The 27700-nt window shown below is 45.2% G+C and overlaps 1 protein-coding gene across 1 annotated transcript in view; it reads right to left on the minus strand.

Moving 5' to 3' along the window:
- Ust (uronyl-2-sulfotransferase) overlaps positions 1-27353 on the minus strand; it is a 314073-nt gene extending 286720 nt beyond the window's left edge. Inside the window, exon 1 of the mRNA NM_177387.3 lies at positions 26678-27353. Within this exon, the coding sequence (NP_796361.2) occupies positions 26678-26927 (250 nt within the window). The 5' untranslated portion in view covers positions 26928-27353. The remainder of the gene's footprint in view (positions 1-26677) is intronic.
- Between the last annotated feature and the right edge of the window lie 347 nt (positions 27354-27700).

The following is a 27700-nucleotide window of genomic DNA, read 5'->3' on the forward strand; positions in this document are numbered from 1 at the left end:
CAGGTCCTCATTCCCTTCCCTCCCGCCAGATGAGCCTCCTTTATACCAGACCTGTCACATAGGGGGGAACTTGTTAGGGGCCTACCAGGTACACACTTACCCCTGCCTGCCACCACATTATATTTCATAACACCCACCTAGCAGCCACTTAACCACTGAGCATGGCAACCCCTACCTGTCTTGGGGTTTCTATTGCTGCAACAAAACTCCATGACCAAAAAGTAAGTTGGGGAGGAAAGGGTTTATTCAGCTTACACTTCCTTATTGTTGTTCATCATTGAAGGAAGTCAGGACAGGAACTCAAACAGGAAGGAAACTTGGAGGCAGGAGCTGAAGCAGAGGCCATGGAGGGGAGCTGCCTACTGGCTTGCTCCTCATGGCTTGCTCAGTCTGCTTTCTGTAGCACCCGGGACCACCAGCCCATGGATGGCACCACCCACCATTGGCTTGGCCCTCCTCCATTGATCACTAAATGAGAAAATGCCTTACAGTTGGATCTCATGGAGGCATTTCCTCAACTTAGGCTCCTTCCTCTCTGATGACTCTAGTTTGTGAGCTTGTGTCAACTTGACACACAAAAACCAGCCAACATCATTGCCCATGATCCCAGCATCCGGAGGCAAAGACAGGATTCTGCAGAGTGAGCTGGCTAGTGAGGCTTGCCTAATCAGCAAGCTTTGGGTTCATCCAGAAACAGGCTTTAGTGACTCAGAGGGACACCTGATGTCAACACCTGGCCTCTGTTAGGTCCTCCCTACCCCCACCCCCCACCCCCCCACACACACACAGAGGCCACTGACTAGGTCCTAAAATGACAGCCTGGCTCATGGCAGGCTGAATTCTGACAAGGCAAACACTGAGATTGCTGGTAGACAAAAGCCTGCAATCAGCATTTCTCAGAAAGCTGTGAAACTGGTTTGTGTCCAGTCCCCATTAACCATACACCTCTCACACATATCAAAGCCACCCAGCTCTTTAGATCCACACACTTCCTCCTACCCCACTATCCTCAAATTCCAGGCTAGTCTGCTTTACAGGCTAGAAACTGTCTCAGTATACACACACACACACACACACCACCACCACCACCACCACCACCACCACCACCACCACCACCACCATCCCTCGGTCTCTGCCAGTAGGTGGCATAGCTTTCCTCAGCTTTTTTGCTATTCTCTCTTCCCCTAAGATAGACAGATAGACAGACAGACAGACAGGCCTCTCTCCCTTCTTCCCACCATGGAGCAGTCCATTTCAGTCTTCCACTGTATCCTTGTTTACAGCTTCCACATTCATGTACCCACATATGCTTGCACAACTACATGCACACCTGCACACACAAGAAAACACACATATTTAATAAACACACACAAATGCAAAAGCAAAACGCCTAAAGTTTTTGCAGATATTCATCTCCATATGTCATTAGGCACAAAAAGAAAGGTGAGTCTAACCTGAGAATTCCTACCTGGGCTCAGAACAGACTTCCCCTCATCCTGTCCTACCTACAGCTAGGCTGCTGTATTCTTCTGGTCTCTTGACATGGAAACCTCATCTGCAAGGGAGCTTTGTACCTGCCATTCATGGAGGAAAGAAGAACATGGAATGTAGAGTCCTAAATTCTCAGTACCTGTTGGGATCTGAAGACCCCTGCAGAGCCCAGCCCAGGCTCTTCCCAGGCTCCAGTGCCTCCGCTCTGCTTCAGAGCTGTCTTTCAGGATAGCAAATCTAAAAGTAGCCACTGCAGGCCAGGTAGACTAGTACACAGCCCCTCAGAATCAACCCTTTTGTCTTAGGAGCCTCCCTGCAAGCACTCCCTTCCCTTTCTCTCTTCCACAGCTCCCCAGCAGTTAAATCCAGTTGCCCAGTGCACCCAAAGGTGCTGTAATTGAGACAAATGGCTTATCTCTGCATGTCCACAATGCCCTTTCCCCATATAGCAAACTCCTATGTGTGCTTCAATACCCAGCTCAAATGTCACCTCTTCCATGAAGACATGACTCTTTCTCTTCTCTTTCATTGGCCCTTCCTCATGGCTCTCAATAGAATAGGGAGGAATCTATGGCCAAGAATAACTGGATGCAAAAGAGCTTACACATCTGTATCACAAAGATTATGGGGACAGTTGTTTTAAGAAAAATTTCTTCCATTTTGAAAAACCTTCAAAAACATTGTTACTACACTGTAAATGATCACAAGACAGATGTGTTAGGACTTCTCAATCATTACACTATTCGTTACAAGGTTTTAGGAGACAGGCAACAGTCTTACTGAGCGTTTGAAACAGGAGGAAGGGAGGGGTGCTTCAGCCACACACACTTCTATCTACCACCTGCTCTGTCAGACTTCTCTGTGACTGATTAAATTGAAGATGTGGCCGCACAGATATTATAAATGCAACTTTTCACAACACTGGGGCAGGCGAGTGCCAGGCAGCATTCTCTGTTTGGTCTCATGGTGGCTGTTCTAGGACAGAAAGAGTCCCTCTAAAGTCCCATCAAACACTTATCAAGGTTATGTGAGTTACCCAAGGTCACACAGCTGCATGGTAGCAATGCCAGCACTCAAAACAGAGGACGTCTGATGTGAAACCCAGTGCTCTGTTTATTAATATGGCGCTGCTCTCGCAACATTAAAAGGCCTTGACAGAGAAAATTCATAGAAACACATGTGATTCCCAAAAGAAATGAAAATATAGCTTTATTAGTCCACTGTTCAGACCTCTAAATGCCCGTGTTTCTAAACTGTGGTCCTTGGATTCTCACAAACACTCAAAAGAATAAGCCAAATAATTCACTGTCAACTTGGCACTCACCAATATAGAGATATCTATTTTCTAGTTATCTTCTGGGGTTAAAGACAGCCAGGCCATCACTGAAATCACCCAAAGAGCATAGATGCCAGGCTTCATCAGGCTGTGCAGGTGGCCCCTATGGCGACCCAGTCATAAAGAGTCGTGAAGGCTCTCATCTAAGAAACTTTACAGTCCTAAACTCAGGAACTCAGGCAGAATGAGTAAGGCAGTGGCTGTAACTGTCAGGCCAGGGTGCCAGTGACCAGAGGACACACAGCTGGAAGTACCAAAGTTGTTCTCAGAAACTAAGCATCAGAGCTGGGAGCCTGGACTGAGGAAGACAGTTGGTCAGTTAGTGGAGATTCAAATAGGGAAGCTGAGGGACACAACTAGGAGAGACTAGAGAGGAGAGAGGGGGGCGGGGAGGAAGGCACATCAGAAGGAGATGAAGTGGCCCAGGGCTGGGGCAGCAAGTGAGGCACAATCAGAGGAGGAATAACTAGAGGCAGGCACATCCTCAAGCCCCGCAGATACAGGAAGCAGAAGAGGCCCAAATAGTTTCTAGTTTCTACATGGATAACAGGGTCTCCGAAGCACCACCATCCCAGGGCCTTGGAGCCCTAGATGCTACAAAAACACTTTCTTTCCAGTGTCTGAAAAGAGAATTTATTGGTTAACAATTGTATCATTCAAAGATAATGACTTTGTTTCCATCTTGATTTACAAAATTATCAAGTGCATTTAACACACACACACACACACACACACAAAATTGCCAAAAAGACTTAAGAGCCCTTGCAAAAACAAAGCCGTAATAAGACAGAGGGAAATATATGCACTTGAAATCAGAAGGCAAAGCCTTCCTGGGTACAAAAGCAAACAAAAAGAATTAAGGAACAATAAAGGAAACTGATTTTAAGCTCTAAAGGGCTAATGAGAAGTAAGCAAATTATCTCTGCCCCTGAAGTGCAGGACTCATTCCCTTCATGTCTCACAAACACTCACAGCTGATAAGCAAGAGGAAAACATATAATAAGTAAGTGAGCAAATAAATAAATAAAAAGGCGTTTAATACTCTTATACCCCAAGAAAAGTAGTCGACAAGAAAATAAAAAACCTTCACTGATACTCAGGCAAATGCAAATTAACACATGAGAATACCATTTATTTTTTTCATCGACTAAACATGTAGAGAATTTATCAAAGTTATCTCCAGTATAAACAGCGGGGAGAGGAGAGAACACAAATGATATGGAAGTAGGGAAGGGAACACAGGAGGTGAAAGGTTTTAGTGGGGACATGGAGGATGGGAGATGGGGAGAGGTGAAGAGAGGGTCAACCCAAATTAAAAAACTGTATGGAAAAGCCAGGAGGCGAGCAGAATATTTATTAGCTAATTTTAAAAGTCGAAAAGGAGCTTGAATACAGAGACTCTCTGGCTGGGTAGAGTATTCCTGTGGGCTATTCTCCCTGTGAGTTACTGGTTAGGGGGGCCTCTGATTTCGTCTCAAACAATACAACAGAGGTAGATGGTAATCTTACTGCTAAAAATACCATAGGCTCTGGTCATAGGCCAATGAAAACCAAGCAGGAACTGAGAGAGAAGCCTCCTTGCTGGCTAGATTCCATAGGGGAAAAATGTGCTACAGGGAATGCTCAGGGAGAAAAATCAAAGTCTTACTTAGCTGTGGGGCCCTGCATGCTATGAGCCAGCCAGACAAGACAGGCCCAGTCGTATAATAGAGGCATGGCTGTTGTGAAGACAGCCAACTGCTTTCCGATTAGATTTAAGGCCTGCTTGCTCTACAGGAAGGAATTCATTCTATTATAAACTTGATCAAAAGCCTTTGCCTGGGGAGGTCCTAGGGCCTAGCTTGAGAGCTACTACTGGTTTTGTTTTTTGTTGTTGTTTTTGTTTGTTTGTTTATTTGTTTTGCTTTGTTTTTTTTTTCTAAACGGGCGTGCACCTATCACACTGTCTTCTGCATATCTATGCTTACTTCCACAGATCAGTGCTGCTCCCGGTTTTAGCTGCAGAAGCTTCTTTTTCCAGTGATCAGAGCTCGTTGCCAGACCAAGTGCTGAACATAAGCGACTGTTGAACACACAGCCATAAGTTGCACATCTATATCACTCTCCTCTCCCAGGCACAGGGATCATGGAATGAATGGGTAGGGTGTTATAGAACACTCTCTTCCAGGTATGATAACGGCTGGTGCACTCATGAGCTCTCTCAGACCTGTGCAGTACATCCATAAGATTGAGTTGCTCACTATTCCACCATAGAGATAGAGTCTATCCCTCCCTGAATATCTAATAAACAGTAATCATTGTTGGCAGAGAGAGAAACAGTTTCATAAGTGGTGTAACCAGTGGCTAGGTTGTCTGTGTTCCTGTAACCTTAACCCACACTCCTGTAACTCAATTAGATTCATTCTGTGACCCCCGCCCCCAAAAAAGGACAACAACAACAACAAAATCACTAGTTTGAAAAGATGAAGGGAACAGTGGGAATAAAAAAGAACAAACGAAAATAATGATGTGAATATAATCAAAATTCATAATATGTATGTACGAAAGTGCCTCACGTACCCTATTTTTATATACTATTGATGTATGGTAATAACATCTTTTAAAGATTAGATCTAGTGTTCATGAGGGTACAGGCAAAGCCAGTTATAACCCACTGGCAAAATATACATACTTATCATTTTACAAATGGACAATTTGAATAATTAATAAATAAATAAATAGCCCTGGGACTCACTAGCCACCCAATCTAAGCAAATCAGTTTGATCTTCAGGTACAGTGAGATTCCCTGTCTGGGGGGTGGGGGGGGGGGACCGGGGGAGGAAGAAAGCTGAGGTTGACCTCTGGCCTCCACAATCATGTACATATGAACAAGTGCACACACATAGACCTACGAGAAGTGTATAGAAATCCTTAATATCAGAAACCTAGATCCCTACTGAGTTAGTCTGAAATCTTCGCTCCTAAGTTTTCCCTGCTTGCCGCAAATGCCACAGTATAGCTTTCTGGTTGCTTGGATACTTGGAGGATGGTCTTCCCATCCACACCCCAGAACTTGCTTGAAACACAGAATCTCAGGTGCTACCCCAAATCTGCTGCAGGAAGACCTACACTTTAACAAACGCTCAGCTGACTTGAATGCAGATTAAACTTTAGGAAATACTAGTATCAGATGCTTCAGGTTAAAGTGTGATGGGTTCCATTGGCGGAACTTTAGACAGAGTTAAAGCATTCCTACATAGTACTTTGAAGGGACTGATTCACACCCCTAGCTCTCTGGCCCTCTATCTACTTAATTTCCAGCTCTGTTAGGATGCCATGTGCACAGCACCTAGACATGTCCAGCTCCACCCGAAGGAAGGAAGATCAGAATGTCCAAAGCTCTCAGCTTATCTAAGAACCCTTGAGAACCCCTGGTCTCCCCGCAAAACCATGGTATTAACCAAAGAGCACAATGTAACTGCAGCCAGACACAACAGGCCCTTGCTTCTAACCCTCACTCCATCCCATACCTTAAACCCTTGGCTGTCCCTCTTAGTGTAGAACAGACCCTTCTCTTCCGCCCACAAACCAGTGACAGTGTCATTAGTTACTCTTGCTCTAGCAGCCAGCACACAACTGATGTTTGCTGAACATGCGTTGAGGAATTGAGCCTACCTGGATGGAAGAGCCGACAGATGAAAGAGAAAGGCTGCCGAGTCAAATGCACGAGGGTCAGCATGTGAAAGCAGGAGCAGAACACACGTTCAATCCTGTAAGTCTCATGGATGTGAGATGGCAATGAAGCCTACACCTTCAGAGCAAGATTCACTCTGAAATAACCAACAACAAAATCACCTACCATTCCAAAAAGGAGGCAGAATGGAGCCAACCCGGAGGGAGGTGGGAGATTTGGGCATAGTAGCACATTATGCGAAACAACAGGTGACACATGAAGACAGGAGCCTGCATAGCAACTGAAGTATGTTCTTGTATGTCACCCTACCAACCCAGGAAGCTCTGCTAACCATGTGCATAAACACTTACCCTAGACCAGAAGAGCAGTCAGAAACACAGCACCAGCTATGTACAGGTCAAGATATACCTTTCCCCAGCTAGAGGTATCGGGCAAGCAGGACGTAAAGAAGCCTGTGTAAAGCTGGAGACATAGCTCAGGTAGTATATGCATGCCATGAAAGCATGAGGATTTGTCTCCCTCCTACATACACGTTTTTATAAAGTCAGGCACAGTGGCCCTCGGACGGACGCCATCCCAGCAATGGGGAGGCTGAGAGGTGGCTGAGGCTTTGGCACCAGACAGCCCGGTCCAATCAGAGGTCCTAATGAGAGACCTCAAAAATAAATAAGTAACATGGATTGCTCCTGAGAAACAATGCCTGTGGGCTGACCTATGGCAACCATACACATGTGCACAGATATGCACCCACACACTGGAGCCAACACACCAATATGCTTACATGCGCAGATATGTAAATTTCACACCTACATAAACCATTTAGCAAATGCAATAGAATAAGTCCCCATGATGCCTCAGAAGCATGAAAACATGAACTATGATCACTCTGTGGCCAATCTAAGCCAGCCTTTGCCTGGGGAAGCAAAAGGTGGGGGTCACAAGGTACTAACAGTATTCCCTTCCCCTCTCTGCTCTCTGAGGAATCTCTTCCTCTGTCAACATGACTCAAAGAACATACCCACACATGGTTCACTCTGAAGGCCTTCCAGCTCTGCTCAGCAGGTTTTTTGAATCAGAAACAGCATGAACAAGATGGCCTCCATCCTGCCATCTGCTTATGTGAGACACGGACACTCTTGTACTGATGTAGCTTGCTGGCATCTTCTCTCCGTCTTTCCCGTGTCTTATGTTGGAGAGCTGCCTCTGAGGGTTGTTGAAAGAGCCCACCACACACTTCCAGAAAACACCCACTTTACCCCCACACTGCTTAGATTGGCTGTACACGCAGAGATTATGTCAACATTTGCCTTCAGGGAGACCTTCTGCAGACTGGCCTCACCACAAACGAGGTCAGTCTGGCAAGGCAACAAGGCCAGGTGGCCAAGCCTCAGCTGCTCAGGCCACTCCCCTCCTACTCACCTCTGCCTCAGCTTCCCCATTAGTCACCACTTTCTGGTTTTTTTTTTTTTTCTCTCTCTCTCCTGTGGTAAAAGTAACTTCCCCTTGGAGTGTCTGAGTCTGTATGTGATGTCACCCACATTCCTTGGCATGTCATGGGAGGAATTCTGACACTGCAGCAGAATGAGATTGCAAGTGATTCCCCAATCTCGTGTCAGTGGAACTCCAACCAGATGAATCAGGCCCACTGCTCAGTGGGACACAAGAGAAAAACCGTCCGGGCAGGAAGCTGTGCTGGAAGCCCTGAGCCAGCTCCTTCTGCCTCAGTGCGTCTTCTTTATATCATCAGCAGCTCGAGGGTGCAGACAATGCAGTATACTGGTAGGTCTGTCAGGATGGTCAGATGAGACTCTGGTCGTGAAGACAGCATCTGAGCGGCACATCACCCAGCAAGAAGCTGTTGCCAAGAACCTGGCCATGTGTGCACTGGAAACCTCGAGGCTGCTTACTCTTCAAGGCACGGAAATAACACATTCTCAAAAAAGATAGATTCGAAGGTGGCTGAGGGCCGCAGCTCCCTCACATCCAAGAGAACTGGATTGTTGACAGAAAGGGCATATAAATGGAGAAAAGAGACGAGGATGGAGAAAGTAATTAAAACCAGCTTATCTTTGTTGTGGCCTCATTAGCCTGTTAGGAACAGCCTACTCGGATGCTTTGCTCGTTTGGCTCACAAGTTATCTCTTTCTTGATGCTTTGTTAATTTTTAACTATCTGCATATTAGTCTCATTTAAGGAAACACCTGTACTAAGTCTGATTTTTTTTTTTTTTGCTTTGTTTACAGGATGGGATTAATCAGCAGTTTTGGTGTTAATGTCTTTAATTTCTCTTCTCCCCTTTGGTGACTGTTCAATAGTTATTTCGAAAGAAAAACAGCTGCTATACAGGTCATTTTTCTAGACAAGATTGCATGTAGATGGGAAGGGGCATGGTAGCCAGTCTTGCATTTTCAACTATTTAGAAGATTTTAGAGTATAAGAGAATGTTCTATAGTTCTTCTTGAAGGAACAGAAATAAACAGCAGCCCAAATGTGGTGGGACAAGACAGTGCAGAGGTTCCACCATCTTGTATTCTTGCTGAGTCAGGTTTAATTAGATTCTGATCTCTGATAGAGAATCCCATGGGAAACGACCTAAACTTTATTCTAGGCTGGGATCTCCCAGCAGTCTGTTAAAACTGCTTGTTTGTGTGGACCATTACCAGGTAGCTAACCCTTTATCTTACCTGCCAGTCTGTGCAAAAATCCTTCCTGGCTAACTACTTAGCTTCTGTTAAAACTTCTTTCTTTGAACTGCTTACTCTGTGAAGCTCACCTTGCAGTTGCTGAGAAAGATGCCTGGAAGAGATCTCTGCTCCTGAAAACCCCTATGCTCTGGATACTTGGGGCCACTCCTACACAGAAACACTTGGGTGTGAGCCAAGCTGGCTGCAATAAAGACTTCCAATTAGCTATACACTGTGACTGCGTGGTCATCTCTGGTGAGCTTCTCTTAACTCAAGAGAAAAGATTAGGACATTTAAAAGACCTCTGTGGATGTTCCATGGTGGAGTACAACAGCCAGAGAGCTGGGAAAGGTGTGACAACCCTCTGAACAATAGCTTCCTGTCCCTAATGTGATGGCTAACATTATGTTTTAAATCTGTGCTTGAGAGATCTATAAAAACAAACCCCCTCTAATGGTAAGCCCCACTTGCCCAAGGACAGATAACTTCCTAGAATGCTGGTGGCTATTGTTTAAGAACAAGCTTGGTTGCCCCAACTGCACAGGATGTGTGCAGGAGGTTTACAGGCAGGAAGTACGTTAGCATGTGTGCTTGGCTCTGACTGGACAAAGGCAGGAAGTACAAAGTCTTGTGGGTTGTGCCTTTACAAGCTCACCACCATCACCAACAACAACGTAATAATTCAGCACCATATTCTGAGCTTGAGTCTCGGGTATGAATCTGGCCAGTGTCCATGGTCCTGGCTGGAATTTTAAAAGGCTTGCTTCAAATTTGGCTTAAAAATTGTAGTGGTGGTCTTACTCTTGCCTCGTGAGGTTATTATTTTCTGGAGGCCACAGAGAGATCAGACCACCCACCCAAATTCTAAAGCTGGACTCTCACAGCTTAATGGCCATCTCAGGAGGTGGGAACCTTGAGAAGTTCCAAGGCTCTGAGGTGTGCTTTTGGTTTCAAGAACTATCAGAGTGAACTGCCATGTGAGAAAAACAGCAAGCATCTTCAAAGAGCCTCTCCTGATAAGTCGTCATAATTTTCTGTGACATCTGGATCTGTTGAGATGTCAATCTGGGATGAGGTGGGTCTGACGAGATCCAATATACTCTTCCATCCAGGGCATAGAGGGACATGGCACCAGCAACATGGGGTTCTTGGTTTGGTTTTGTCTCTTGCCTTTGGTTTCATGTCGACTGTCTCTGTCTCTTGTGCTTTCTGTGTTCATTGTTGATTGGTTTTGGTTTTGTTGTCTCCACCGGCTGTTACTAGTCCCTCTTTTTCCTGTCTCAGAACTCTGGATGCCCATGATTTGATTTGCTCTGCTTCCCCTCTGCCTTCTCTATACATTCTGCTTCCTACAGATTCTCCAGCAACAATCTAGTTTTTCATGGTCCAAGCAGGCTGTAATACACTGGCAGAATAGAGGAAACAGACTGATAATTTTAATAAAAACAAACATTTTTGCTAGGCCCGGTGGTTGGTGCACACCTTTAATCCCAGCACTCCACAGGCAGAGACAGGCAGATCTCTGAATTCGAGGCCAGCCTGGTCTACAGAGTGAGTTCCAGGACAGCCAGGGCTACACAGAGAAACCCTGTCTGAGGAGCTGAGTTAAGCATTTGAGAAAAGGCTTGTTAAACACAAGGACCTGTTCTCATCAAAGGATGTCAATGACAGATGCCTGGTCACAGGGAAGGTTGGAGTGGATGTTGTCTAACAACCTGGTGATCCTTTTGCTGCTCTATGGAGCCGGTCATCCTGACTCCCCCAAGTCCTGGTCATTAGACCATAACCCTGAGCTCTGTGTCTCAGTGAATAGAACCCATGCTTTTGAAAGAGATCCGATGTACTTTGCATCATCCAGCAATAGAATCCATCCTATGCTTATTACAATAGAATCCATCCTATGCTTATTACAATAGAATCCATCCTATGCTTACTACAATAGAATCCATCCTATGCTTACTACAATAGAATCCATCCTATGCTTACTACAATAGAATCCATCCTATGCTTACTACAAATCCTTCCTCCTCAGGCCCTTGGGCTGAGCTCTGTTTACCTACCAGTCAACAGAGCGGAAAGGTCACAGGTGCTCTACAACTTAGCTAAGGAGTTTCTGTGTAGCTGTGTAGTTTCTGTGTAGCTCTGCCCAAAGCTCTGTTGTGATGACTGTTCTTCTTCCAAGCTTTCTCTGTGTTTATGTATGTAAGGAAAATAAACGCTGAGGTCAGACTCTGGATGTTTTGACCCAGTGCTTGAAAAGGTGGTGCTGATTCTCAAGTTTCCTTCTTCACCTCTTGTGGCTCCTTTCCCTGTAGGCCCATGAGGCTTAAGCCAGGGGGCAGTAGGGGTTGGGGGGAGGGGGGAAGTACTACAAAACAAGGAGTCTGTTCTTTCAAAAAATAAACAGCACTGACAAACTTTTAGCCAAACTAACCAAAGAATGAGAAGACCAAAATGAATAAAACTAGAGATGAAATGGGAGACATTATAATCATAGCAGTAAAAGTGCTATGTGGCCCAGAGGAACATACCTAGACTAGGTGTTATAAATCAGGGTTTCTCCCAGCCTGCCCTCAGGGACTCAGCACCAGCAGTTACATCATCACCCACCATTGCCAGGTCTAGCACATGTCCACTGTTGCAAGGTGCATATTTCTCCTATGCAACACGCACTTGCTCTCTGTCCCCCCCACTCTCTCGCTCTCTCTCTCTGTCCCTGTCTCTCTCTCATGTGCCCACTCTGAGAAGACCTTTCACTCTCTCCTCCCCCAATACCTGCAATACATCTCTCAAGTGAGCTCTATCACCTGGTGTGATCTATGCAGTATGCCTTGGCCCAGACCTGCCAAGGTACCTTCTGCCACTTAATACTAACACTATTCATGACTATTTACCCAAAGGACCCCAAGGCAACCTATCCCAGACATTTGGACATAATAACTTCAGTGTTATTTTCAACAGTCAAGCTATGGAATCAGCCTAGGTGTGTATGAGGGAAATAAGCATACAGTGAAAGTGTTTTAAACATTATTATTATTATTATTATTATTATGATATGTGCACACATGTGTGTTCGTGTGTGTTCGTGTGTGTGTGTGTGTGTGTGTGTGTGTGTGTGTGTGTGTGTGTGTTTAGGACAGAGGACACCTCTATGAAGTTGACTCTCATTCTTCACCATGGGTTTCAGGGATCAAACGCACGTCATGAGGCCTGAATCATAAGTACTTTTACCCAGTGAGCTATATCACTGACCCCACAATGGAATATTTTCAGCTATAAAGAAGAACAAAAGTTGTGTCATTTGCAAAAAATGGAAACAGTCAGAGACAATCATATTATATTAATTAAGGCAGATTGAGGAAAGCACACAAATATTGCATGTTTTCTCTCACATGTGCTTCATGGATTCCATACAGAAACATAGTCACACATGTCTGTATGACACAGAAATAAAAATGAAAATTTCTAGGGGAACAAAGTAGATCAAAAAGCTGGAGCAAGGAGGGCTGGGAAAGGAGCAGGAAATAGATCAAGGCCCACTGCACAGTCTGAATGGAAATGTCCTTATGTAGCCAAGTACCATGTTCAATATATGCGCACCATTGGAGATAAAAAATAAAATATTTTAAAATTATCCAGAAAGACCCTTCTGCTTTTTGAATCACTATCATTAAATGACTGATCTCTGTGAAAGTGTGGTTTTAAGATTACAAGGGGCCTTAGAGAGTAGCGACTCTACAGAAAAGAGACTGCCCTCTGGGGTGCCATTAAATATTACCAACAGAGTATTCTGGAATCCTTAAACTGCACTCTTCTTCCTTCTTCTCCTGGCCACAGGAACACATTCTCAGAAATTCTGACAGTCAGCCTCATGCTAGAGGCAGAGGTCTAAGGAACACCATGGATGTAATCGAACCTCTAGCTTTAGAGACAAAGACTGTCAAAGCTGGGAAAGCGCACACCATCACCACACCTGTTACTCCCTCTCCAGACTGTGACCCAGGACCGCTCCACAGAGCTGCACCACATTGCCTGACGCTTTAGCTCATCCAGTAGAAAGGTCACCGCACATAGTCAGTCGTCCCTGCAGCAAAGCAGGAACTTCTGTGTTGGACTAGCAAAATCATCAGTTTTTAGGACCCTTCAGCCATTAACTTTCTACTGAATTATTGGAAAACAGGTATTTGATTTCAGATACCCAAGGTCATGGGGATGAGCCATAGCTCTCACTTCTGCCAGAGATGAAGGCAAATGGAGAAGCTAGCAATTGGTAACAGAAATAGATTTACCCCCACCCTCTTCTGTGGTGCACTGCTCTGGCCCTAACCCCAAACAAGAGCAGTGAGAACAGAAAGTAGCCATGCTGCTTCATGGCTCTTCCACAAGAGGAGAAGGGCGAGGATCAGTCACAGTTGTGGGCTTGGTGCCATGACTGAGGGCGGACCTGAGTTAGAGTTCACTGGTCTAACATAGAACACCCAACTTCTGAGCCTCAGCCGCAGTGTGTTCCTTCACAGTGCTATATTATCTTGCGAATGCAGGGAACAAGGGAGAGAGAGAAATTCAAAACAGAGCAACGTCTTCTCTGGGAAGAATATGTTCCTAATTAATCTCGAAAATAAAGAGAAAGAAATCAATTTTTAAAAGATAGTGTGTCTCCCCCACTAGCTTTGGAGGTGTGGTATTTCAAGAGATTGAACCCTAAAGAGCAGAGGTGGGTAGCAACCCTTTTGAGGGAGTCAAATGAACCTTTCACAGAAGCATAGATATTTACATTACAATCCACAACCGTAGCAAAATGACAGGAAGTAACAACCAAACTGATTTTATGGCTGGGAGTCAGAACAGCATAAGGAGCTGTATTCACAGCGTTAGGAAGGCTGAGCACCACTGTTCCAGAGGTTCACACGTGATAGAGAAGAATTTTACCGCTGAGCAACATTCCCAATGACACCCTCCCCCTCCTCCTCCCCTCCTTTTTTTTTTTTCCAGAACATCCTCTTTAAATGCATTTCTAGGAAGTAGAAAAGAGCATAAGAGCTGGGGACGGTTCTTGTGTGTGTGTGTGTGTGTGTGTGTGTGTGTGTGTGTGTGTGTCAACAGGGCAAATGCCTGGAACTTGTCAACTAACAACAAGCTTTCCGTCAATCTAAGGGTGACAGGGTAAGCCACAAAACACACTGGTTAGGTAACTTCACATTTCTGGGTTACTATGGTTTCTGTATTGAGAGCCAAGTCATACAGGAATTTGCATGCTTCCCCTCTATGGGTGTGTTCCTGTGAGTGTCACACACTTACGTGCTTCAAGGTGAGAAAGCAGGCATTTGCTGAGTGAAATGCCACGTGTTGGCATAAAGGAAGTTTTTAAAAACTAACTTATATGTATGTTTTTCCTGAATATACGTCTGTACACCATAGAAGCGCCTAAAATGGCAAGTATTAATCCCATCGTGCAGTTCAAAGCACCTAAGGGTCAAAGAATTTAAGTGGAAAAGAGAAAAAGAAAAACAAAAACCTGCTCAAGTCCTCGCAGCTGCTAAGAAGTAACTGTGACTCACACCCAGATCTCAATCCAAAACCGTATTCTTTCTGAACATGATGTTTCTGACACTGTCTATGGTGAATCTGTTCAAAGAACTGAACACAGGAAATGACTTATCTCAAAATACTTGTAGTTTTCTTTTCACTGCGGTCATAAAAGTCATCCGTACTGAACTAGTAAAACAAAAACTCAGTGGGACTCCAGACAGATAGACAGACAGACAGCACAGCTGAGTCTGAATGCTGCTTCGAACCTCTGTCTGTCAGGGCTGAAGATGTGACTCAGTGACCAAACACAGACCAACCAGACAAACACAAAACAAAGCAAAAAAGCCAATTACCAGTAAGTGGTATAAGAACCTCTGAGTCACAGCCACAACTTACAGCAGTCTCAACTGCTTTGGTGTGTTGGGCTCTAAGTTTACTCTAGCCATTGTTTGGTTCTTGGGTAAAATCTGTGGTCACCATTTCAAAAATCACAACATCATAGAGGCAGGGGGAAGGGATGGGGGGGGGGTTGTAGAGAGAAAAATGGGAAGGGAGATAACATTTGAAATGTAAATAAATAAAATAACCAATAAAAAATAATCAGCAAAAAAATCTCAACATCATGCAGCCATCTCCCTAAAAACATGAAGCCATACTTGAAATGTAACAACCAATTTTACAGAGATAGGTGACGATGAAGGAAGTCTCTGACCTAAAAAGAGAAATAATATACTAACTAGCAAACTCTGAAGGAAAAAAATAAAAAGGTCTGGTGTTCAGGAATATTACAACAAACAAGAAGCCTGCATTCCAGCTGGACACAGCTAACGCTGTGAATTAATCTCAGGTATTAATTACGTGGAACTCTAAAAATCTCCAGAAGTGGGAGGCACACAATTATCCCTGTGCACATAAGGAAACGTTTATTGAGCTATCTGTCATACTGATTTTATATTATTGTATTGGCTTCAAATGGCAAGGAAAAAAAAAAAGCTGAAGACATCAATTGAGCTGTCTTTCCCATCCCTCCCCAGAATATATGCTGAATACAGAGAGCCAATAAAGTAGGGTTTACAGTATTATCGTAGGACACTTAACAAGTATATTAAGCCAAGAGCTCTGGGGTGGTTTGAATAGGGATGCTTCCCAAAGACTCCTGTGTTTGAATGCTTATCCCTAGGGAGTGGCACTATTAGGAGGTGTGGCCTTGTTAGAGAAAGTGTGCCAATGCAGAGCAGGACTCTGTAGTCTTATGTATGCTCAAGCTATGCCCAGCATGGTACGTGGTCTCTCCCTGACGCCTTCAGATCAAGATGTTGAACTCTCAGCATATCCAGCACCATGTCTACTTGCATGCCTCCGTGCTTCCCACCATAACGATAATGGACTGAACCTTTGAAACTATAAGCTAGCCCCAATTAAATGTTTTCCTGTATAAGAGTTGCCTTGGTCAAGGTGTCTCTTCACAGCAGTAAAACCCTAAGACAAGCTCCTTCCAGGGAACCCAAACAGAACACCAAGGAAAGAAGTGAGAAGAGAAACAGGAAATCTTGACCACACCCCAGCCTTCAAGGAGCTTGCCTGAGATTGATCACAACACAAGGTAGCAGCTGAGGCATGCTAATTCTTCAGAAAAGACGGTGGAAGAAAAACTTCAGGAGTTCAGAGATGCTTGCTGGAGAGTTCAGCTTCCTAAGTAGCCAGCATAGAGGCATCAGAGACGTAAAGGCAGAAAGTGAGAAAAGAAAGGTGATTCCGTGGCCACCCTTGGGAAATTTCAGACAACTAATGTAAAGCCTGACAGACCAAGAATTATCAAATATCTGTACCTTGTCTTATTTAGGAATCTATTGCTGTGAAGAGACACCATGACCATGGTAACTCTCATTAAGGCAGACATTTAATTGAGTTATGGCTCAGAAGGTTAGCCTATCGTCGTCGTCGTCATGGTGGAAGCATGGCAGCGTGCAGGAGGACATGATGCTGAAGGAGGAGCCAAGAAGATAGATACTGGGCCTGGCTTGAGCATTGGAAACTTCAAAGGCCACCACCAGTGACACACTTCCTCCAACAAGGCCACACCTCCAAACAGTGCCACTCCCTCTGAGCCTTTGAAACCATCTTCATTCAAACCACCACACTTGTCATCCAACGATTTCATAGGATTTGTTTTACATTTCTCTTATGAAATGTTTAAGTCCGTTTATAAAGTAATGGATTTCACGTGACATCACTATACCTTGCTCATATTTGTGCCCACCGTCCTTTCCGGTCCTTTTGCAAGTACCCTTCTCCAACAAACACTCTGCCTCCTACTTTTTTTTAAACAAACACTTAGATATTAATCCCACAAACGAGGGAAATGTGATATTCTGTTTTATCCCTACTAATTTCAAATACGGCTCTCATAAGCCACACAGATTATAGTTCTAATGAGCAACGCTAAAGTGTATATGTCTAGAGCTTCTTCTTTTAGTGATTTATATTTTGGAAAACTATTTAAAAGAAAAATTTAAAACTTCTACAAAATTAACATTGCTTCCTAAAAACTCATCATGTCATCTTACTAAATAGAAACATGTATAGGAAATGTGGTTGGTATTAATTTGTCCTACACATCAATGCAATAGGTATGCAAAATAAATTAACTGCATGTGAATCCTGATTTTTTTTCCCAAAGATGCTGATTATTCCCTTGATAGCTTCATGGTACGTTTTATAAAGGAACATAATATGTTGAGGTTTTCATACCACTGAGCTCATCAGCTCCGTTCAAGTGAACATACATGAAGATAAAATACAGCCATTGTACACAATCTGCCATTCCAAGCTCACTGCTTTCACACTCCTCATACAAAATAACCATATTCCTTGTGATATCTCTAAAGTAGGTAAGTGGTGGCTGTACATGAGTTACCAGACATTTTGTCCATGTGCCTGTGGTACACATGTATACATGTGTATTCACATGTATGTGTACACTGTGAGCATGAACATGCACATACATGCATGCATGTAGAGGCCTGAAGCTTGAGCATCTTCCTGAATCGTGTTATACTTTATTTACCAAGGTAATATCTCTCAATAAACCCAGAGCTCACAGCCCAGGAGACTCCCTGCCTCTTACTCCCAAGTGTTGGGATTACAGGTGGCCACAATGCCTGCCCAACTTTTCCACAGAACTAAGCCAGCAGTTCTCAGCCTATGGGCTGAGACCTCTTCAGAGTTACATATCAGATAGGCTGTATAGCAGACATTTACCCTACAGTTCATAACAATAGCAAAGTTACAGCTATGAAGTAGCAACAGAAATAATTTTATGGTTGGAGGTCACCACCACATGAGGAACGATATTCAAAAGTCAAAGCCTTAGGACAGTTGAGAAGCACTGAGCCATCTCCAGCTCAAGCTAGCATATACTTACACTGAAGTGCAGATAACCAGGGTTTATTGTTCACAATGGTCTATCTCAAGCTAGCATATACTTACACTGAAGTGCAGATAACCAGGGTTTATTGTTCACAATGGTCTATCTCAAGCTAGCATATACTTACACTGAAGTGCAGATAACCAGGGTTTATTATTCACAATGGTCTATCACTAGAAACCAGAACCTCCAAGGTTCTTTAGAAAAGGTCCATGTTTTCACAGTCAACAGGATTTTATTTGAGTTGTCGGTCTATCAGTAAACTACACTTAACGTTTTGGAAACAGCTATTGTGGAAAACTAACTTGTTCCTCCTTGGAAAGAGTGGCACAGAGAATTTATCAGGAACATTGTATTTAATCATTATTATTCTTCCCAACCCCAATTGATAGCAAATCCTCAATGTGATAAGAGTCTAGTATTCAAAATATACAAATACTCACAACTAAACAACAACAAAAAAAGAAAAAGAAAAAAATTAAAGTTGCAAAAGAAGTGAATAGGTTCTTGTCAAAAAAAAAATGGCCAAGAAACTCAGAAAAGCATCCAACATCCAGTAAGCACTAGGAAAATACAAGACAACCACAGTGGTACTTCATACTTGTGAGACTAGGGACAATTTTTTTAATGGAAAAATAAGTGTCGATGAGGCTGTTGGGAAACTGGATCCATACATTACTGGTGGGCCATAAAATAACACAGCCACTGTGGAAAATCCTCAGTGGTTAAACACAGAGTTACCATAGGACCCAGCAATTATATTCTTAAGTACACACTCAAAATGATGGAAAACAGCATTCTAGACAGCAACAGTGTCCGGGTAGCCAAAAGGTGGAGGCAACCTCAACACTCATTAACAAGTGAATGGATACACAAAATAGGATCTTGTCTATAAAAGGCAATGAAATATTCTATTCTATAATTTTTGAAAACCAGCTGTGATGTTTTGTATATGCTCAGCTCAGGGAGTGGCACTATTAGAAGGTGTGGCCCTGTTGGAGCAGGTGTGTCACTGTGGGGGTGGGTTTTAAGACCCTCATCCTAGCTTCCTGGAAGTCAGTATTCTGCTAGCAGCCTTCAGATGAAGATGTAGAATTCTCATCTCTGCCTGCACCATTCCTGCCTGGATGTTGCCCTGCTCCCACCTTGATGATACTGGACTGCACCTCTGAACCTGCAAGCCAGCCCCAATTAAATGTTGTCCTTATAAGAGTTGCCTTGGTCATGGTGTCTGTTCACAGCAGTAAAACCCTAACTAAGATACCAGCTATGGAATATTAGCAAGCTCTTAAAAGAAATCATGTATATGCTGTAATATGGATGAGCCTGGTAAACATTATGCCAGGGAAAAAGGACCAACCACAAAAGACTACATATTAAATAATTCCATTTCTAAAAAAAGGGCCAACAGATAATTGAAGAACAGTGGTTGCTTAGGGCTGGAATAATAGGGTCCCATGACCACTGGGGTGATAAGGAAAGGCTAGGCACTCTTCCTTGTGATAATGAAAATATTCATAAAGTAGTTGTGGTGACTACACATATCTAAAGAATACAGAAAATGGTTAGCTGAAACTGACAACTGTTAACGATTTTAAACATCTTTTAATGGGTGAATTCTAAGATTCATGAATCATGTCTCAGTAAGTGTCAAAAACTGAAGCAGACGTCATTTGGAACTGTCCTGCCAAACAGTGGCTGAATTTTGCTGACGTTCGCAAGTAAGAATTCCCAAGAATGATACTCATTCTATCCTATCTCTAATAAACAAATAGGTCTCTGTCACTGTCGGCCTAGAGATGAATTTCTATAACACAATAAGTATGGGCAAGACAAAGTTAGTGCTCACTGCTTAAAAAAGAACAACTAATAATTCTAAGGGCTGCAATTCATCCAATGAGTTGTCCTTTCGCTGTCTATCACCAGATCCCATCTGTACAGCTGCAGGGAAAACTGTTTCCCCTGGGTAAGCACCCCTCTGTCAGGCAACAGACACAGTTTCTCTCCCGAATTAAAAAAAAAAAAAAAAAAAAAAAAAAAAAAGGCTCGGCTACTTTATTTCTACTTTCTCCTCAACAAAACCAACTAGTGTCTCAAGCCTAGATGGATGTCAGGCAATGTGAAGAAAGGCAGTGTCTAGAGAATCCATATTTATGTGTGTTTTGAGACAATTCAGACTGAGACTAGCCTACATTAAAAACAGTTTAAGCAGGCAGAATGCGACCCACCATCCACGCTCTGTGTTTACAGAACAGACTGCCACAGTTCGATGCCTTTTCCTGTCTTCCTTCTAATACAGTGCTTCTGTGTCCCCAACCCACCCTCCGAGATGAGTGTGCAGCTATAAACAAGAATCTCATTTTTCCATGTCGACAATTTCTATTGATAACCTCATATTTTATGCATTCGTTCCCAGTTGACTGTGTGCAGGCAGCCTCAAGTACGGTATTTAAGCCATGTGTGATATGCAGAAGAGAAACAGAAGTCGGTTTGGAAGACTTAGAGAAACTGTTCCTGTAACAGTTCTGGACCTCTATTTTCACATCTTCCTTTAAATTTATTTTAAAAGTGAGGAATCTCAAAATTCAGTAAAATTAAATTACATCTTTTTTTTTCCTGACTCTAAATTCCCAAGCTCGTATATAATACATGTAGAAATTGGCAATTCTGAGAAAGAGCATTATGTCTCCATTTAAAATGCTATAAATTAGGAAGGGGAAGGAAAGCCTATCTCTACTGAAGATCAATCCCACAAATTTAGCTCTCATAAAGGCTAAATCACATCTCCAAGGCTTGATGATAAATCTTTAGCGTCTGCCAGTTATACAAGATCGGTAGTGAGCCATCTGGCTCATTCCGTTTATATCAATCTAAATAATGTGCGTCCAAGTTTTTGATATTTCCACAGCTCAAAAGTAATGAGACTACTGCCAAGCAGACTACAACACATCCTGGTTCAGGGGTGGGGGCGGGGTGGGGAGAAGGAGGTCATTTTTGTTTTCTATAGCAAATCAAAGTTTAAATGCAGAAGTGGGGTGATCTGGGTATGGTGGCCCAGGACTTTAATCCCAGCACTCAGGAGACAGAGGCAGGTAGATCTCTGTGAGTTCAAGGCCAGCCTGGTTTACATAGTGAGTTCCAGGATTGCCTGAGCTACAAAGTAAGACCCCATCTCAAAAGAGAAAGGAGAAGAAAGAGAGAGAGAGAGAGAGAGAGAGAGAGAGAGAGAAAGAAAGAAAGAAAGAAAGAAAGAAAGAAAGAAAGAAAGAAAGAAAGAATTTCAGTTGCCAAGGTTACACAATGGTAAAAGGCATTTGCTGCCCAACCCTGGAAATCTGAGTTCAATCCCCAAAACCATATCAAGGCAGAAGGATTGACTTACAGAGTTGTTCTCTGGTCCCCATGACACCTACATACAGCTGGGCACGCCCCCCCCCCCAACACACACACACTCTTTTAAAAAAATATTATTTCAGCCAGGCGTGGTGGCGCACACCTTTAATCCCAGCACTCAGGAGGCAGAGGCAGGCGGATTTCTGAGTTTGAGACCTGGTCTACAGAGTGAGTTCCAGGACAGCCAGGGCTACACAGAGAAACCCTGTCTCGAAAAACAAAAACAACAAACAAAACAAAAACAAAAACAAAACTATATATATATATATATATATAATTTCACTGAGTGGGAAAACTTCTGAGCTCATCCTTTAAGCACAGCATTTACTATACTTTATCCCACTGTCTAATTTCCCTCCCCCAACTTCTTCCTCTTTCAAATTTATTGCAGCAGAAAGTTCACTTTAGAAGAACTAGAATAGACAACTTGTAGACTGGGAGAAGCCCAGACAGGAACCTAGCATAATCACTATCAGAGAGGCCCCAATTAGCAACTGATGAAAACAGATGCAGAGACCCACAGCCAGGCATTGGGTGGAGCTCAGGGAATCCTGCTGAAGAAGGGACAGAAGGATTGTAGGAGCCAGAGGTATCAAGGACACCACAAGAAAACCCACAGGATCAGCCGACCTGGACTCAAGGGAGCTAACTGAGACTGAGCAGAGATGAGGGAACTCGCACGGGTGTAACCGGGTTATAGTTGTGTAGCTTGGTGGTTTGTGGGACAGAGGGAGCAGGAGCTGTTTCTGAAACTTCTGCCTGTTTGGGGGGCCCTTGTCCTCCTACTGAGTTGTCTTGTCCAGTCTTAGTCTGGGGGATGTGCCTAGTCTTACTGCAACTTGATATGCAGTGTCTGGTTGATTTCTCTAGGAGGCCTGCCCTTTTCCAAAGGGAAATGGAGGAGGAATGGATGGTGATAGGGGAGGGACTTGGAGGAGAGGAGGGAGGGGAAATTGCAGTCAGGCTATAATATATGAGAGAACAAATTAATTTTTAAAAGGAGGAGAAACAGGAGGAGGACACAGAGGCGAGCAGCAGCAGCAACAGCAGAAGGAACAACAACAAAGCGCCCATCTACTTCCCAAACTGGCTGGAAGAAAGAATCTGTTGACCCTGATTCCTCACTGCACAGAAGGGAAGGCACTCTGTCTCCTGTCTCTTCTGGCCCCACACCCTGCTTTCTGGCTGCCCCACTTTGCTTCCCCACCTCCATGCCTCTCATAATCTCAAGAAGTCTAAAGCCAGGTGAGACAGCAGCTGCTAGCTGCCTGTCTCCACCTCCACTCTGAAACAATGGGCTGTAAGCAGTAGAGCAATTGCATTTACAGTCACTTGAAATTAAAAATGAAACCATGGTTATGACCTTGAAACATCTTTATAAATCTGTTCCCCTTCCACCTCCCTTCCTCTCAGATAACCTCAATGGCTCCTGAAGGCAATGGTTTACTGTAGAACAATAGGTTTTCAGGCTTCAGCCAGCCATGGCAAGATTACCTGAAGTCTTGCTAAAGGGCAGCTTGCTGTGCCCAGGCCCAGGTTCATTCAGGTCTATGAGTCTTGAGAATCTGAATATGTAACGAATTCCCTAGGAACGCTGGTGTTGCAGGTCCAATGACCCACACTTAGAACCAGAAGCCTACACACAAAACTGTTAGGGAGAGACCCAAGAGCCACAGCTCACTGTCCCTCACTCTGGCTGTTATGCTGTCAGTGAGGGTCCAGTTTTGATCAGAGATGGCATGACTGCCATTAATGCTATCATGGCATAAATTTGAGACATTCCCCAAAAGCTCCCATGTTTGAATCTCTCCAGCTGAGGATGTTGTTTGGGGAGGTTATAGAACTCTTGGATATGAGGCCTAGCTGGCAAATTCAAGTCACTCGGGGGCAGGTCTTTGAGGAGTGATAGCCAGGTCTTACTTTGGTTCCCAAACACTTGATGGCCCCCACCCCAACCAACTGAAACCATGAACTAAAATCAAGTCCCCACCCTCCAGTTGCTGGTGATAAGAATGCAAGTGAACAGAAATACAAAGATAAGAGGCAGAGCAGACCTGTTGCTTCAAGTCTTCCCTTCTTGGAAGGCCTCACAAGAAACTCACAGTTAAAGAATCAAGAAAGGGAAAGTGAGATTGTGTGCATAGATCTGAAGATCATTTGGCCACTCAGCTGGTGAGATTCCCCTGGCTCCTCTTTCCATACTTGCATTTCCTCTCTTAAGCACCCAGTGCCCAGGGTGCTTTTCACTGGGCACTGCAGTCAGACAGCCCTGGAGGGAGCTCCTGCTTTCCTTCTGTATGCCCTGCCCATGTTAAGCAGCTTTCTGTATGCCCTTCCCGTGTTATCAGCCTTCTGTCAAGTGTTATTTTGGCTCACAGTTTCAGAGCTATTGATCCATAACTGACTGTTGCCCATTGCATTGGGCCCGTGGTGACCTAGCATATCGTACAGGGAGAGGAAGAGACCTGCACTCACCGACCCTCACCAGTGACCTGACCTAAAACATCCCCATTAGGCCCTGACTCTTAAAGTTTCCACTCCCTTTCAGTAGCACAGAGCCAAGGATGAGTGGAAAGTTTCACTTGTCGAGAGGCTCTTGATGGCCATTCCAGATCCAATACCCCATTAATTTTTACCCTTCCATCTTTCTATATAAAACTGGGACAACCAATACAAGCTATGAATCATGCTATCTAGGGGTCAGCTTTCATGCCCATGCATGTACACTGCTAATGTTCACTATCATCATGAATACCTGTGACATTTTACTTTTCTCCCATGAGAACATTCAACACATTATATACTACTCTACATACCTGGTAAACTGGGTGCAGTCAGTCATTAACCCGAGCAATAGCGGTCAAGTAACTCTGACAGGAAACGTGTAAGATGGCCCAAATACTAAAAGTATATTCTGTAAAGAACATGTTTAATACAATATTTTGATCTAGAAATATTGGACACTTACATTTGAGAAAAATAGGATTTTAATTAACAATATATTCTGTGTGGTTACGGTCTAAAATATAGAGAAGGATCACTGGCAAGCAAGTCTGCAAATAGCTTGCTTGGGCTGATATAATTAAGGACATATTTTAGACCACTCTAAAGACCACCTTCCCTGAAAACCATTATTTTATGTATGTGAGCAAACAACAGGAAGAGACCTGCAGGAGTCTCCTGTTTTCAGTTCACAAAGATGACATGTCTAACCCACCTCGCACATCCATCAGAAAAGTAATGGTCAGTTAGTAAAGACAACGGCAGCCCTCAGTGCCCAGCTCTGCCTGCCAGCTCTCTCTTCCACCAGCTGATCCCATATTCATCAGGTCTCGCATACCAGAACAGAGACTCACATAATAAAACAGGTGACTACCAAAGACCCTGAACTTTCTCGATTCTATCCTTCAAACACCCTTGCTTCTCAGCACACCTGTGTTTCCCTTTTCACATAAAGGGTAAGAGAACCACAAAACTGTAAGAGCCCCTAATTACACCATGAAGAGCCAAAGCTGTAAAGCTGGAGCTCAAAGGAAAGCACTCCTAGGATAGAATGGGTCTTCCAGCCCCACCCAGCACAGTTCCCTCCATGCAGCAGACCGCCACACTTAACTTAAAAGGAACTTTTGGTGATGGGTGACACACAATCAGATTCTATGGAAGAACAGCCCTGAGCTTCATCACTTCCCAATACTAGTGGGCACTAGATCCTGATAGTGACGGTGACGTTACCAGGAGCAAGAGCAGGTGTCTGAAAGCACGGAAGATAAGACTCAAGACCCAGAAGGCAGAATGGCAGAGAATGAAGAGGTTACACTCACCAATAAAAAGGGCTTATTAACCCAAAACCATAAAGCCACATGCTAAGAATTGTGCTTCGGAAATTTGACCGAGGCAATATTTTTCTTTAATCTTCCGTATCAGTTCTTGTGAAGTCACAGTATCCCCAATGTTTTTACTGAAATGAGATTTTAACTCTTAAAAATCCGAGCTTCTGTCCCTGGAAGCAATGCAATTTTATCAGTTTACACTACTCCCAAACACCCTTTGTTGGTGTGGTTTTGTGGTTTTCTTGTTTTTCCTTCCAAACAGGCCTGCTGTTACTAGACCTGAGACTTCTGTGAGACCTCTTTCTTTTTCAGCCACGAACCAAAAGGGAAGGGACCTTTGAGGTAACTGTATGAGTCTTGGGCAGCCCATTCTGGTCCCAGCACTTTGATGGAGTCTCCACCTGAACTGACTCTGGACCTGCAGATGACCACGGTAGGTTCTTCCACTCAAACCACCTCAGAGACAACCCCCGCACGACCTCTCCTGGCCACAGAAGTCAAGGAATTTACACCCTCCCTCAGCCAAGGCACAGGAGCCAGCATCATCCCTGGGACCTGAGCGAGTGCTGGCCAAGCCTTGGCACTCAGAATCATGGATGAGAGAGCAGCGAGGTCATACCTCACTGAAATCTGTTTTCTTGGGTTCCAACCTCTTCCTTTTTCAGCCACGAACCAAAAAGAAAAAAAAAAAAGTTGACTTAAGACACATACGGGGCGGAATTTCGAAGGCGGCACAGTTGACTGGCACCTAGAAACAGCCCCAATTTCTCCCGCACTCTCGCTGCAGTCCGCGGGGTGCGCAGGTGCTGCCAAGGAACAAACCAACCTAGGGAAAGACTGGAATCACCTGGGCCAACTCACAAACGGGGGACCCAGTGGATAGAATATCTAAAAGTGACTGGAAAGCGGGGTTAAACCAGCCCACACAACTCAGAAGGGAAAAGCCAGACGGGACAGGATTGTAAGTTGTTAACCACATCCTAGAGAGGACTGTGCACGCACCGCCAGGCCAGCATACACACAAATATTCACAAACATGCACATGTCTATTCTGCCCCAGTTGGAGTGGCGATTCGGGGACAGGTACGTGGTGTCCGGGCTTGGGACACCTGCCCGGAGTCCCCCGTCGCTGCGGGCAGCCCAGAGTACTGTAGGAAGCAGGCGCTCCCAGCTGCCTCACTGAGGGATGCTCAGTGGCATCCCACCTGGGGAGCCTCGGGGACCGTGGTGGCCGTGACAGCTTTAGATGTTCCCCGCTTATCACCCTTTCCCCGAGTGCCCAACTTTGCGGGGCTGGCGCAGCCCTTCCCTACCCAAATACTGCCGCAGGTCGAGCAGGAAGCGAGGGGGTCCCCCGCTGAGCTGGTAGAAGAGGGAGCCCAGGCAGAAGACCAGCAGGGTAGCCATGCAGAAACCGTAGTCCCGGAGGGAGAAGCGCAGGAAAGGCAGCAGCGGGATCCGGCGCTTGCAGCTGCCCAGGCACGGAGGGGCGCCCCCCACAGGGGCCCCATGGGGCCAGGGATCCGTGCCGCCGCCGGGATGCTGCTGCTGCTTCTTCTTCATCGCCGGCTCCGCCGCCTCGAACAGCCCGCCCCGGCCAGGAAGAGGTCACCCATCCGCCGCCAGCCGGAGCGCCTAGCCGGCTGTCTGCACATGGAGAGGGACGCGCTGAGGGCAGCCGGGTGGGGGCGGGGAGGGGCCGAAGTTGCCGGGCTCAGGGTACTCTGCTCGTCTTGGTCCCCACCGCTCGCTGCGGCCCCAAAGGGCCCAAAATGTCCCGGGCCCCGCCGTGGGGGTGGCGATCGCAACCCACGCCTGGTCGCGCGTCCTGCTAGCAGCCCCGCGTCCCGTAGCAGCCCTGCGCCCCAAGTCCCGCCGCGCCCCGGGCTCGCTCCCGGCTCGCCTCCAGCGCCAGCGTGGACCCCCCGGGCTTTGTGTGGGTCGCGGGCGGTGTGTTTGGTCCCAGTTCAGGCTCGGCTAGCTCAAGGCAGGGAGGATCGGGAGGCGGACACCACCCTCTCGCTCCACCTCCTTGACAGGGGCTTCCCTCCCTCCTCGCCTCTCCTCCCCTCCCCTTTCTCTCTGGCGCGAGACGGCCCGCTCTCCTCCCTCCCCGGCCCTCCCTTCCCTCTCCAACCCTGGGCTCGACGCTGGACTCGGTGTCACATTACGGCTTCTGCTGGGGCGGGCAGGGAGGGAGGAGGGGGCCGAGGATCAGCAACAAGGAAGAAAGTTTTTGGGTGCGTGGATTTTTTTTTTTTCCTCCTCCATTCTCTACAATCTGGTCTCGGTTCCTGCGCTACCAGCGACCTCTTGGGGCCCGCTGACTTCCCTCT

The sequence above is a fragment of the Mus musculus genome, chromosome 10 (genome assembly GCF_000001635.26).
Source record: "Mus musculus strain C57BL/6J chromosome 10, GRCm38.p6 C57BL/6J".
Classification (NCBI taxonomy): domain Eukaryota; kingdom Metazoa; phylum Chordata; class Mammalia; order Rodentia; family Muridae; genus Mus; species Mus musculus.